The sequence below is a fragment of the Panthera tigris genome, chromosome F3 (genome assembly GCF_018350195.1).
Source record: "Panthera tigris isolate Pti1 chromosome F3, P.tigris_Pti1_mat1.1, whole genome shotgun sequence".
In the NCBI taxonomy this organism is placed as follows: Eukaryota; Metazoa; Chordata; class Mammalia; order Carnivora; family Felidae; genus Panthera; species Panthera tigris.
Genome location: NC_056678.1, coordinates 40,824,561 through 40,838,586, shown reverse-complemented (window position 1 = coordinate 40,838,586; position 14,026 = coordinate 40,824,561). Strand labels below are relative to the sequence as shown.

The following is a 14,026-nucleotide window of genomic DNA, read 5'->3' as shown; positions in this document are numbered from 1 at the left end:
CTTACAGATACTCACTTAACAGAGACCACCTATTTTTTTGAAGAAATACAACTAAGTGTGTCTATAAAGAAAAGGTACTTTTACTTATATTAGTGTGTATTGGGGGACTTCCAGTTTTGCTGATTGGTGTCTTTAACATAAACTAGAAAGAACCGCTGAATAACTTGCTTTGGGATGGTTAAGGCAGGAAAAGTACAAGAAACACCGACATACACAGCTGTTTTATTTTGTCTTGCTTTGAAAACAACAATTCAGATTAAACTAAGATTCAATCTACAATCAATTAAGCCGAAAGGGGACATTCAAATGGGTTGTAAGAAGTTAGCTTTCTAATGCCATTTTTGTCTGGTTTCTTTTCCCAAGATGAAGTAAGATAAACCCATTCTGTCAACCTGGGTTTTCACCCTGACTACAGGTTCCTGAGTATACTCTTATCCAGCACAAAATGGTATCCTCTGACTTCCTTTCCAAGAAAGCCTTTGCCCTCCTTCCCTAGCCCATTCTCTGGGGTTTTAGTCTTTTGCTCCCCTCTATCATTATCCTTGCTCCTCTTTCTCTCCTCTCACCTCACTAGGCAAAAGCATTATCTAAAACTTGGCTTCGAAGGGAAGATCCAAAGGAGAGCACGGAGGATAAAGGGTAAGTTAAGAAACATATGCTACTGGACTTAAGGGTCACTAGAGAGACATGAGACTTGGCAGTGCTTTGACAGTCAGGGAAGCTACTACTAAGAAGAATTGTGAATAGGGTTTGGTTGGGAAAGGACGTAGTTCTGAGTATAGCTCTGGAAAAGCCCCCCTTTTCTTATGGAGGTTGGTGAGCACCACAAAACCACAGCTGAAAGGAAAAAGAAAACTCCACCACTGGCCTTTTTCCGAGCGTGGCCGCCTTCCGCTCGGCTCAGTGCCCGCCACATGCCCAGGAGTGCGTCTGGATCCTTGAGGGGCTCCCTTCGCAGGTGACAGTGCTTACGCTATACTGTAAGAGAGCCAGAAAAGTGCCCATGAGAACCAGAAAGCAAACTTCCAGCCAGCAGGAACATCTCTCTAGGCATCTAAGATGGGGGAATCAACACTGATATATGGGCAGCATCTGAATGCCAGGAAAGGTGAGGGAGAGATAATTACCCCCTCCCCAGTTCAATATAATGGTGACGGAAGGGAAAAAACGTATTTTATGTGAGGCATCTGTTGGGAGCAAGACAGAAAAGACTAAGTCAAAGACAAATGGCAGGGAAAAATGCCTTCACTTCTAATAGACAAAAAGAAATAACTAAGAGAAGAAAATGACCTAGGGTCTAAATTTGGTTATGTAAGAAAGTCTGCTATGCTGGCCTGGAGAATTAGAGCTTATGAATGAAAGCAACTCATTCTACCACTTGGGTGATGCTGCTCTTAGAGGAAAACGGAGAAAGAAGGAAAAGAAGGAAAAACTTCATTCAAGATATAAAAAAGTAAAGCATAAATACACCAAAAATAAAGAGGTGACATTCTCAAAAGTCATGATCTTCTCATAAGTCAGACAAAAAAGAAAAGCTCAGTAGAGAACATTAGACTCTGATGTAAGAGATCTTCAGCAGTTCACAAACTTCCCAATCTTTTTAATTACTATGTTTATAAAATGCTTTATATGACTCCGTGTGTTAAATAAAACAAGAATTAGATGAATGTTCTAACAGATCAAAAGACTTATTCTTACTCTGTTGAAGCAAAACTAAATTCTTGCAAACTCTGTTCATCAAACTCAAAATCTCAGTCTTCCTAAGAGAAAAGAAAGGGTAACAATTATCTGTTGGAATACTGTAATAATAGAGGAACTTCCAAACTTGCACTATGCTTCTCAAATCAGGAGCAGAATGTGCTTTGGGCTCCAGCAACTTCAATCCTATTTTCTGGGATAAATGTTTCTTAAAATTTCATCTACCCAAGAATCTGGTCAGAGCATGTCAACCTCTCTTGTCTCTCCATTTAACAGAGGGTTAACAAATGACCTGTGCCCTTTCCCTCAAAGTTAGAGATTCTTCCACTTAAGCTCCAAGACTAGGGGTCATCACCTGGCAACCAAGGAAGGTGGTACACCTATTTGTCAAAGGGAGTAGACTGGTTAATCTTAAAGATCAACTGGGGCCAGTCTCCTGTGTGAGGCAACAATAAATGGCTCACAAAGACAGTTATTTGAGGGGACAGAGGGACTAGAAACAACCATATTTGGTTGTCACCTGATGTTGGCCCCATAGAACCAAAAAGATCAAAAGATTACCAGAATACAAATAATAGTAGATACCAACTCTCAGACTTCTCATTAACTTCAAATTTTAAGGAAGTGTATTTCAGAGGACCAGAAAGCAAGGTTTCTTCCACTAGGATAAAACTAAAATGTGAAGCAACTCCAAAGGAGTGGAAAATGATCTTGTTCACTCATTTGCAAGAATGCTCCTGCCCTGGCCTGCAGGATGTTCTAATATAATAGCAGGAGCAACATCCTACCAGTTTCATCAGGACAGATGGTTGGCTAAATTCTGGCTAGGAAGCCAGGTGCTATATTTTCATATAAAGGAAGGCAATGGCTAGTGGAAAAGAAACTAGTGACCATGTTAAGGAAACATTTGAGATTCAGACAGAATACAAGACAGGAGGTACTCTGGACCCAATGGCAAAAAATAACTTGTTAAAGGCGGTAAGGAGGAAGGGAGAGAAGCAAGGTACTATATCTGAAGAATGGCTCACCACTCTCCACCTAAAACTAGGTTACTGAAAGGGGTGAATTTTTATAGTTTTTTAAGTAAATATAAGGAGTTGGACTTATTTAAAAAACAAAAAGAGCCTCCAAAGGGTCCAAAGCACTTCAATCAACTCCAGAGACTTGGTCCAACCCTGTACATCACATCCTGACCCTGTGCGTCATATGCCTTAGTACTAGACCACTGATATCAGGTCACTGTATTATAGCCGTTTCATGTTGCACAGCATGCCTGATAGCACATTACCAGTAAGTTAAGGTGTGTGTGTTTCAGTCTATTCCCATCAGTGGCCTAAATCAAATGCAAAACTCTGCAATTCTGTTTTAGATTTCAAGACCCCAAAAGATGAAGAAAGCGAGACTAGAATTTCAAAAAGCTCTCAAGAAATTCACACAGTCCTAGACTTTGCCTAGATGAGACCATGGCATTGGCTAGAGAAGGGATCAGAGCCCAAGTGGAGCTGTTATTGGGCAGTTAAAACATGCACTCAGGTTCACCTTTTGTAGGAAGGTGCCAGACATACATTTGGGACACCAGGATCACCGGCTAGCATTCAGGGAAGCCATCAGACCGTCAATTTTATTCAAGTAGTAACTTGAATGTGATGAGGTTCCTTTGCTTTGTCACTCTTCCTCCTTCACATCCAAGGGAGGCAGAGACAATGTGAATACAAAAATTTTACCGAGACTAGAATAACTCCAATCAATCTATGCATGGTTCTTAACGAGCTTTCTCCTAACCAGCAATTGCTCCTATTGTAGGGTCTGACATTTTATAGAACAATGACAATTACAATTAGGCCTTCAAAATGGTCCTTAACCTGTTATATCCCAAATCTCAACGTATTTCCAATAGCTCTCTCATGCGGTGAGGGAAAATTAAAGGGAGATTTGTCTGAAGTTCTTTTCAATAAAATCCTAATCCCAGTAGAAGAGCGAACTCAAGGTTTTGAGTGTGATTTGTCAGACCATGGACAATCTCCCATATCTCGGAAGAGGTCTTTAAGAGGTGGATGAGCTGGGAGACAGTCTAAGGATTTGCAGTTCTTCCAGCGAAGCCTTTAACAGACCAGATATATTTCTTACATAAAGACCAAGAGGATTTTTCCCTTCTCCTGTTTTAGGATCAAATTGTTCTTAGTAAAGTGGTTACACGCGGCCTGGTGAAAGGCCCACTCAGCAGGAAATTGACCATCTCAAACCAATAGTTTATTTTTTTTCTCCATCACTTTAAAGCATATAATAGGAGTACCGGGACAAAGAGTCAAAGACAAAGGATGATCGGTTCCTCCAAATAGAAATGCACACAGAGGTATTTAATAAGTGTAAATTATTTGGAAAATTAAAGGGGACTATGGCCAGGAAGGTGAATCAGCTGCACATGCACTGAATTTGATTTCTAGGAAAACATTAAGAGGTAAACCGACCAGCTAGGTTTATAACTCGGAGGCAGAAACTTGTTTGATATCTACTAAGCTCTGATAGCCGCGTTCTCAAGGCTCTGCCCTCTCACCACTTCTAACAACTCCCTTTACTCCTATTCCAGCACAACCGAGCTGGCGAAGAGGACAGCAAAAGACCCTGGTTCTGAACTCAAAAATATTTCCCAGACCGCGCGACTTCCTCCAAAGCAGCAAGTCTAGCTCCATCTCGATCCTCTGCAGATCCTAGGCTCCATCTAGCTTTTCAAGTCTCCACCCTCCCTCTCCCCTCCGAGGCTCCACCTCTCCCGACCCTCTCCTCCAGGCGCGCCTCCCCTCTCCGGGACTTTCACAGCCACCGGGGACATCATCCTCTCTTCCTGCCCCACTCCTGCCTGCTGGGCCTCGGCGCCCAGATCTCCACTGGCTCAGGCTCCCCTTGTCCCCAGCCGGTCCGGAGCTGCGGTCAGCGGACAGTACGGCCGGCCCAGGTCCGACACATCCTCGTGATGGTCCCGCCTCACTCACCCTCTGTCACCTCGAGCACCTTAATTTGTTCCTCGGCAGCCGCTCGCACCTCCTGCACTGGGGATAGGATCCCGGTGAGCGTATCCACCAACGCCTCCTTCAGTCCTTGTGCCACTGGACCCGGCAGCCCCGAGGCCGCACCAGCCGCCGCCGCTGCCGCCATCTTTCTTCCCTTCAGCCCGCCAGCCCCACGGCCGGGACCCGCCACTGAATGACGGCTCCCGCGCGCGGCCAATCCGCGAAGCCGCGCCTGCGCACCAGAGTCGGGCGGGAGCTAGAAGGGGGCGGGGAATGGGTCTAAACCTCCAGAGACAGCGCCTCCTGCCGTATGGACGAAAACTGCACCTTTTCCCGCGAGAATCGCTTCGCATTTTTGTGAAAACTGAGCTCCAGAGAGGTTAGGGGGCTTTCCTGAGTGGAACAGCAAGTTAGTAAACTCACTTGGAACAAAGCCTATGATAGAGGACTTTAGATTCATGGATCTTTCAGGTATAAGCTACAGTGTTAGGAGAGAGGAGTTGAGATGGGAATGGGTGTAGAGGGCTTTAAGGAGAGAGTTCTGGCTCAGAAATAGCTATTTTAAACCAGCCTTTTTCGCCCCCTCAAACACTGAAAAACAACAACAACAACAACAACAACAACAGTGGCTCAAGTGAGCCTCTTCATAACAACAACAACAACAACAACAACAACAACAACAGTGGCTCAAGTGAGCCTCTTCATCTCAGGCTCAAGAATTCAAAGGTAGGGGGAAAAGAAACTGAAGTGGATGGAGCAGCGGGGAGTGGTCATCTGCAATAGACCCAACCCCCTGGTTTTCCAGCCTAGTTGAGCCCAACTTCAAAATTGGAATGTCTGGCCAGGAGAGGGCACCTGCGTGGGAAATGGTATTTCTTTCCTCCGGAGCAAGTACTTGAATGTCTATTTGAGAATGAATCCTATTCGTTGAGAATGTACAATTTTTTTTTTTTCTCCCCCAGAGAAATTGTGCTGGACGTTTAAGGAATGAAGGAACAAGAGGAGTTTAATATGGATATCCCACGGCTGGTCACAGGAAATGGCTGAAAGAATAGAGATAATTCTAAATACTGGAGCGAGTGGAGAGGATTATCGAGAGGAGTTAAGAATGCAGGGCAGAATTAACAAAAAAATTAAATTGCAAATTAAGAAAGAATCAGGGCAGGTTGGTGAGCATGTAGTGCCAGATGGATGGAATGATATGTTATTGGGAGTGGGAAGCGCTAGACCAAAGAGAAACAGGTAATTTTTAGTAGCTGTTCAGGTTGAGTGCCTTAAAATGGTTTCTAGGAACTCTGACTCTCCCAAGTGGCAGAGGAAACCAGATGGCAATTCCTCACCTAGTTCTAGGCCTGTGGCTGCTAAATTGATAGTGATCTGGGGTTGTCGGTTCATCTGAGTATCTTCCTAAAGATTGACTCCTTGATTTGAGGATAGCTCTAAACATATTTTGTCACCTCCCATGTTAGAGGACAGGTGGGTTGTGTTACTACAATTTTGTAGGGAAAAAAAAGATTGCTTCTCGGACCTCGAAATTCCATAGTAGGGAATTGTAGGACTTCTTTTCCTTCTTTCCCGGTTCCATTAGAACAGCTTCTTTTCTCATAGGTTAATTTGCCTTCACCCCTGGAAGAAAACTTAGGAAAGTCCGGAGGGTGGTCGATTTTCAAACATTGTGGCAGTGGATGGAGGACTCAAGAACCCTGAATTTTGGGCTGGTGAAGGAGGCTATGTCCACAGCATGCAGGTAGGAACCACATCCACCCCTTTCCCAACCAAAGGGGTCCAGAACTCCTGCTTAGGATTTGAGGATCAAACATTTCCAGGCAGATGAGGTTTACCTCTTGGTTAGGCAAATGACCACCAGTAGTCTCACCTTGCAGATCAGGAATGGGCCACAAGATAAATGGAGACAGAAACCAGACAGAGAGGGAACTAGATAGAACCAGTGGACAATACAGGAGATAGCTTTATTGAAACGCAAGTGGCACGGAACAGACGAATCTTGCTGGGAGGAGACAAGCCTGATGGACAGAGGAACCTCAGGAGAGGGGCCTCTGGCAGTGATGGAAGAAGGCCTCTTCAGCTGGCCTGGCATGGATTTGCAATCAATTTGTTTCTTAAAACAAATTACTGAGCAGACAGCCCAGCTCTCTTCATGATTGTTACCGCAACTATATACAACGGTTTGCTTTCCAGATTCAAATTTGCTTTCTCTACACTAGATTATAAAAGGGGGTAGATTTAAAAAGAGGCGAGGGTCAAATGAGAAAAAACACAAACACACAGACACACACATATCCTGGTCTGGGGCTTTATGTCCAATAAATTAAAAAAAACAAAAACAAAAACAAAAAAAAAAACCTCTTGCAAAAATTCCTGCCCACTTTCCACCTGAGGGTCGGCATGCATTTGAGAAACACAGACTCCATCACATAAACAGGATGGGGGTGAGGTGGGGGGAGGGAAGGAATCTAGCAGGGGTTGGAATTCATTAAAAAAAAAAAAGATTGTTCTGTTAAAAAAGAAAAACAAACAAAAAACAACGGTAACAAAAAACATTAGGAAGTGGGAGGCTACTGCACAACAGTAGCCAGATACTGGCTGGGATATGGGAGCTCTTGGCTTATTATCCAACACCTTGGGTCTCCAAGGAATGGCAGGAAAGCAGAAAGACCCCACAGGAGATGATCAAAGGCCCATCATCAGCCTTTTGGGGACTGAGGGGGTGATTTTAGTGCAATAGTTTTACACTCGCCTTCTTCCAGCCTTAGTTCCTCCTCCAGACCCTTGGTTCTAAATTTCAAGAGGCCTAGTACTAGCACATTTCTTTGTCCTCTATCCATAAGCTCCCTCTCAGGGAAAACTGACAAACTTGAGACAGAACCAGTTATAAACAGCCCCATCTACCCTATGGTCCCATCAGCTACCCCGTGAATCTGGAAAGGTAAGAAGCTCCTTTCAGGTTTTTTGTTGTTGTTTTTTTAAGATTTTATTCCATCACTGTGTCTGAGTAGTTCTGTACCCAAGTCCTGGTGTGAGGAAGGAAAGGATGGGCCCAGGGACTTAGTTACCCCTGTCCCACATCTTCATTGTGTTTGTCTCTTCTGTGAGCCGAGCAGAGCATGGAGAAGGGATCTTCCTGGGGTCCTCAAGCCCTCCAGCTGCCTTGGGGAAGGAGGTTCTGGCCAGGTTCTCAGACCCAGAAGTGCCTTTAGAACTCAGCGAAAGGAGAGGGCTTGTTGCTAAGAGAACAAGTTGCCATGGAAATACAAATGAGATTTTCTGCCTTTTCTTATCCTATTATATAATCAGAAAAAGGCTCACTGTAGACACAAATAATCCAGCAGAAGAACAATCTGGAAGAGACCTCCGACTGCTTTTTTTTCTGTGACAGCCCATTAGTTTCCCAGGTAAAAATTTCAGAGCCATACTTTTCTCTGAAGATTGTGTTCAGCTAGAAGAGAGGCCAGCATCCCCCCTAATGTCTACCCAAAGGCACACGTACCTTATTCTGTGTTAAATAAAAGGAAAAACAGAAACATAAAGAAGCACCAGAAAGGTGAGTTTGAAATTAATATTAGAGTCTGAATTATAACCTGCGACCTTCTAATTTTCAGTCCTAAAGCCCCTCAGCGTGGGGATTCTGCTACTTGGCTTTCCCTTTTAAAAAGTGAATTGCAAACTGTAGCATGCATCAGAATTACCAACAGGGTTTGTTAAAACAAATTGCTGGGCCCTCTCCCTCGTTTCTGATGCCGTAGGTCTCAGATGGGGCCTGTGAATTTCATTTTTAACAAATTCCCAGTGCTGGCTGCTGCTGGTCTGGAAACACAGGTTGAAAACCACTAAAAAGTTGAATCAAGGAAGCAAGAGTTCACTTACTTCCCTGGCCACTCTTGTCACAGAAAATTCTCCATGGCATAATCATTCAGAAAAATAGCCAAGGGGCACCTGGGTGGCTCAGTCGGTTAAGCGCCAGACTTTGGCTTGGGTCACAATCTCATGGTTCTTGAGTTCGAGCCCCACCACGGGCTTGCTGCTGTCAGCACAGAGCCTGCTTTGGATCCTCTGTTTCCCTCTCTCTGCCCGCCCCCCCCCCCCCCCCGCTCATGCTCTCACTCTCTCTCAAAAATAAATAAACATTAAAAAAGAAGAAAAATAGCCAAAACATCAAACTGGGAGGATCCAGTACATAGGTTTAATTTTCAGCTGTAATGGTCTCTGTGCAGCTTCCTTTGGTGTCCTCATCTTCCAGTTTATTCTGTTTGCCAGGGTCCATGGCTGGCAGTGCTTGCTTCCAGGGCTAGGCTGAGCACACATGCACACGTGGATCAGCAGCAGCGGAGAGAGCTAAGCTGGTGGCCCCATATGTCCCTGATCAGGTTGGCTGAGGACTCATGAATATATAAAGCTGATTCAAGTATAAAGGGAAGTATCTTCAGGCGTTGGCCTTTTGGGAACACAGTGTCCCTAAGACCATTTTATTACTTATGGCCTCTTTAGTGGAGTCATGAATCACTAGTAGCCAGAACTCGCTAGTAGTTACTAGTCATCGAAAGAGTGTACCAGGATTAAATCAGTATATCCATCAGTAAACCCTCTGGAAAAACACATTTCACCCCATTTGTGGGGTTGACTTATGATAGTCTACTTATTAGCTTCAGCTCAGCTAAGGCCCAGGAATAAGAAAAAAAGGTTATGGTGAGGAGTTACATTTGGTGATCTGGATTACTTTAGCACTTGAACCCCATGATAAATGTGTGATTAGGACAAGAACAGCTTCCTTTCCCAAACACCCTGCAATAAAGAGACCAGAGAGCCTCCTGTAGGTCTCTTGATGCTGGCTTGTAGGACCAAGTCTCACTCAGTATGGCAAATTTTACCTATAAGAATTTCTGTATATGCGTTGTCAGGCGATGACGTGAGGTGTTTGTGAGGAAGAGCAGGCTGTTCTCTTCCTACTCTTTTGTAATACTACAGAAACTAGTTACATCCGAGACTAAAAGGGGGCGTCCCTCTGTATAGTGTGACCCTGGTCTCAGGGAGCCAGAAGTGAAGACATGGGGAGATTAGGTCCATCGGGAATCTTGCAAACCAGGAAAACCAAAAAGCCAGAAGTGAAATGAAAAAAAAAAAAAAAGTCACTATTTTGTCTGAAACCCTTACGGGCTGTGAGTAGATTAGTTAGAAGGCTGGTAATTTAAAACCAAATGTAGCATGGCAATCAATAAGGACTTCACTGTAGGGTCTGTCCGTGGACAGCAAATCTTTCTTCCTTGCTAGCCTCTAGCTTCCCAATGGTTAGACTACACGAAAAAGACATTGGTATAAGGATTCACACAAAGACAGAGATAAGCACCGTAGAGCTGCCAACAAAGCATAGATTTTTAAAAAAATATTCTGAAGCCTCAGAAGATAGGAACCAGCAACAGCAAACTGCTCTTGTGAAAGAGAGAGAGAGAGAGAGAGAGAGAGAGAGAGAGACACAGACATCAGGTCCCATATTAGCCTCCAATTACCTAGTATTTTATTTTTAATGCCTAGGCAGGGATTGAGAAACACATACACTGGACAAAATGTGTTGGTTGTCTTCATCCAGAAATGAGAGGGACTCTGCTGAGGAACCTCTCCTGCAGTTGTGGCTCTCCTCAGAAGTTGATTTTGGGTATTGACCCATGTCCTCTGCTAGCCCACTTTGGTGAGGAATGGAGATGAGGGTCTGGAGAGGAAGGGGAGAGCACACATCCCAGTCCTAGACAGGCTGGGTTCTTCTGAAGGTGCCTGGGGGCTGAGAATTTAGCTGGGGGACCCAGTTTTCATTTTTGGAGGGATCCCAGTAGCCTCAACTAAGAAGCACGTGCGTAGGTAGGAGAGAATGCTGTGGATTTGCTCTTGCCATCAATTCCAGGGCAGTAAGGGGGAGCTCAGCTTTTCTGCTTCAGAGAAGTCTGGATGAGCACCCCAAGGGGTTATAGCACCATGAGGAGGCTCAACCTTCTGCAGTTGCCACATAACCATGATTCCTTGGTGAGATGATAGATCCCCACAATGAGGGGCCCAAGTGCGCAACTGTAAACAGGGTCCCAGGCTCCAGAGGGAAAGCTGAGGCTGCAGTGCTACCTCATTAGACGGGAACACGCTTTTTGGAGGAAAGCAACTAGAGACCTGGGCTAAATGCAGCAGTCAACTCAGAGTAGAGGGTGGTGGGTCCCAAGAATAGAGATTAAAATTCATACCAGGAGAGGCCTCCAGAATCAACCTGTTGAGGATCCAAGGAAAATTCCCGGTGGTATCCATGGTTACCAGGGAGACAAGAATCCCTTTGGGGGTCTGAGGCAGTTGGAATGGAGGAAGGGGCTCTCCCCTTTCCTTTTTCTCAAGTAGCCAGTAACATCCATCCTAGAAGGCACTGGCTGGGCAGCACCAGAAAGTAGAGAATTAAAGGCTCAACCACCTTATCAAGGTGGCATTACAAGTCTGAGCCTTGCCATGGGACTGGAGCTAAGGACAGGGTTCAGAAGAGGCCTCGGTCCAAAGAAGGCCCATCCGGTCTTCCCTTCCTTCCAAGTTAGAACACCCAGCTTTGGGGTGTCCTCATTCTGCACAGCAGAGACCTTAAGGCAGTGATTTCAGCACCATCCTTGAACAAACATCCTCTTCCCACCACAGAATTGCATATTTTACAGCTGAGTTGGTTGGGGATCTTCACAGCTCACGGACTTAGCAGCAAAAGCAGTAATAGTCTCCATCATAGAGGACCCTGTCATCCCTGGGAGCTACCAGGTGAATGCAGAAGCTTTCGTGGGGAGCAACCCGAACCATCTTTTGGACCTAAATGGAAATATCCTGATGTGAAGAGTCCGATGCATGTATTCCTTGGTTGGAGAGGACAGAATGGTCCAGGTTCATAAGCCTAGAAGTTCTGATAAGGTCTTGTGCTACTTAGGAATCTGAACAACAAGTGCTTGGACCCAGGCTGATCACATATCTTTGATCTGCAGAACCCTGAGACTTCATCTTTACCAGGCGGTTCAACCTGGATCTGGTCCCACAGGGTCTTCCAGAAATGGCTGGAAGAGAACTTGCCCACTTGAGATAAAGCAAGATTCTGTAGTCCTTCAGGGTCCATCTTGACTGATCCCCAGACCTTCTACCCCCCGTGTATTGGACATCTAATCAAAGGCTTCTTTCTAGCTGGCAACTTGGGTTTTGGCTACATTTCTTAGATGATCCTGAGGGTCTAGATAAGAAGATGTGCATTTAATGGAGGTTAAGATTTCCTACTAGGTTGTGAATATAAGGGCTCAAGTCTCGTCATTTTTTTTTTTTTTTTAAACCTAGTGACAGACAGTGAGTACTCTGTAAGTGTTTGTTGAATGAAGGCATACAGACTGCCAGACCTTTGGGGCAACTTCTGCTACAGGTGGATCCCTTTGGAAGGCAGATCTTTGCCACCAAATCAAATTCCTTGAGCCTTATATTCTGACTGGGAGTATTTCACACGGATGTCCAGTCTCTTATAGGTGAATATTTACTTGTCAAAAACAAATAGTAAAGGCCAGCTAGGGATTTTGGATTCAGTCGAGCAGAGTGGGTGCCATCAGAATAGGGCAGTGAGGGGCCAAACAGGCCACAAGACAAAGGAATAGTTCTAGTTTCCTGGTTTTCCTCCCAGTCCAGTGTGAAGCTCAGAGTAGATCGTCTATCAACACGGGGCGGTACCCTTTTAAGTCAGAGACTGACAGCTGAGCATCCAAGCAAAACGTGTGCTTTCTCAAAAGGGAAGTCAAGGTTCTTCTACTTCTGTCTGAGCCAATGCTTCATGTCTCATATAAGTCCCAAGGACGCCAGAGATAGTGGGGTGGCAGGTATCTAGCTAGGGCCAGTTAGATGGCATCAGATTCTCCAGAGAAAACCCACTTGGCAAAGCCAAACTAGGCCCAGGAAAAGCAATCCAAGCATTTTGTGGGCATGAGAGGAGATGGGGGGGTGGGGGCAAAAGAAAGGAAGGAAGGAAGAAAGGAAAAAAGAAAGAAAGAAAGAAAGAAAGAAAAGAAAGAAAGAAAAGGAAAATCAATAGGCACATGGGAGGGGAAAAAAAAGAAACGAAACAAAAAGCGAAAATAAAAAATAAAAAAAGTAGGGTTTATTGACTGTCATGCATGTTAAATTAGAGGGTGTAAGACAGGGCTAGCAGTCTTTCTCTGAAGGCTGGAATGTTATTTTTGTGGTGTGGTGACTTCTGAGATAGGCAGCCATCTTGTCATCATCCCTTATGTCATCCAGGGATGGGCAGCGCTCTCTCTACCTTGGCAACTGTTTCCTCTCTCTCCAGCTTCATCTTTCCTTTTTTTTTTTTTAAATACCTTTTACAGATTGATTTAAACATTTTTTAAACCACATGCTTCTTTTTCTTGGCTCCAGCCAGATCTCTGGGGGAAGAAGAGTGATTGGCAGTGGTGACAGAACTCGGAAGGGTCTGTGAGAAATTCTGGGGAGCTTCCACCTCCCTCAGATTTCCCCACACAGGGCTGTCTCTCTCAGAGCTGTTCATGAGAATCATTTAGGAACTGCTGCAGGTTTTGCTGATGTCTTCTGAGCCCCTCCCCAGAAAGCCTAGGAGTTTCTAATTGAGACAAGAAATCAAGGAAAAAGACCCAGAATCATCTTTTCCCCAAAGTCATGAGAGGAGGCCAGTAAATGGATCTAGGGGACACAAGTTTCCAAACTCCACCCCACCAGTCCTTCCTAGGAAGTTCTCGAAGGTGCAGCACCAAGAACCTGCCCTCTTCCTTCACCTCCTCCTCCCCCTCCTGTTCTCCTCTTGGGCCGGAGAGCCAGTGCTCTGGAAGAAGAGAGGGGAGAGGAGGAGAGAACGTCGCTCCTGCCGGCATTCTGCTGTCCGGGGTGACAGGGACTGTTGGGCCCTCAAAGTGTGGCCTGGAGGTTGGGGTCCAGGATGGTTTCTCGATCTGGAGACTCAATGTAATTGGCAGCTTCTTGAAGCTTCAGCAGCATGGCCATCTAAAAAGGGCAAAAGGATGGATTAATGAGGGTTGGGACTCAGGGTCCCGCCCCCAGAAGGGAAACCTAATACAATCTAGATCCTGGATCTGATTCTTGTTTCGTAAGTGATTTAGAGCCCAGAGAGTTTACAAGTGGCTCATGAAAAAGCAGCAGTGAAGGGGCACCTGGGTGGCTTAGTCAGTTGAGCGTCCGACTCTTGGTTTCGGCTCAGGTCATGATCTCAGGTTCGTGAGATTGAGCCCTGCATCGGGCTCTGCACTGAAGGCGTGGAGCCTGCTTGGGTTTCTCTG

The 14,026-nt window shown here is 45.2% G+C and overlaps 2 protein-coding genes across 7 annotated transcripts in view; both read right to left on the bottom strand.

The window, feature by feature from the left end:
• IPO9 (importin 9) overlaps nucleotides 1-4,874 on the bottom strand; it is a 53,731-nt gene extending 48,857 nt beyond the window's left edge. The window contains exon 1 of the mRNA XM_007086558.3: nucleotides 4,689-4,874. Within this exon, the coding sequence (XP_007086620.2) occupies nucleotides 4,689-4,851 (163 nt within the window). The 5' untranslated portion in view covers nucleotides 4,852-4,874. The remainder of the gene's footprint in view (nucleotides 1-4,688) is intronic.
• Nucleotides 4,875-12,833: 7,959 nt separating this feature from the next.
• NAV1 (neuron navigator 1) overlaps nucleotides 12,834-14,026 on the bottom strand; it is a 243,928-nt gene continuing 242,735 nt past the window's right edge. For all 6 annotated transcript variants that reach the window (XM_042976523.1, XM_042976521.1, XM_042976522.1 and 3 more), the window contains one exon: nucleotides 12,834-13,733. In XM_042976523.1, coding sequence (XP_042832457.1) covers nucleotides 13,638-13,733 — 96 coding nt within the window. In that variant the 3' untranslated portion in view covers nucleotides 12,834-13,637. The remainder of the gene's footprint in view (nucleotides 13,734-14,026) is intronic.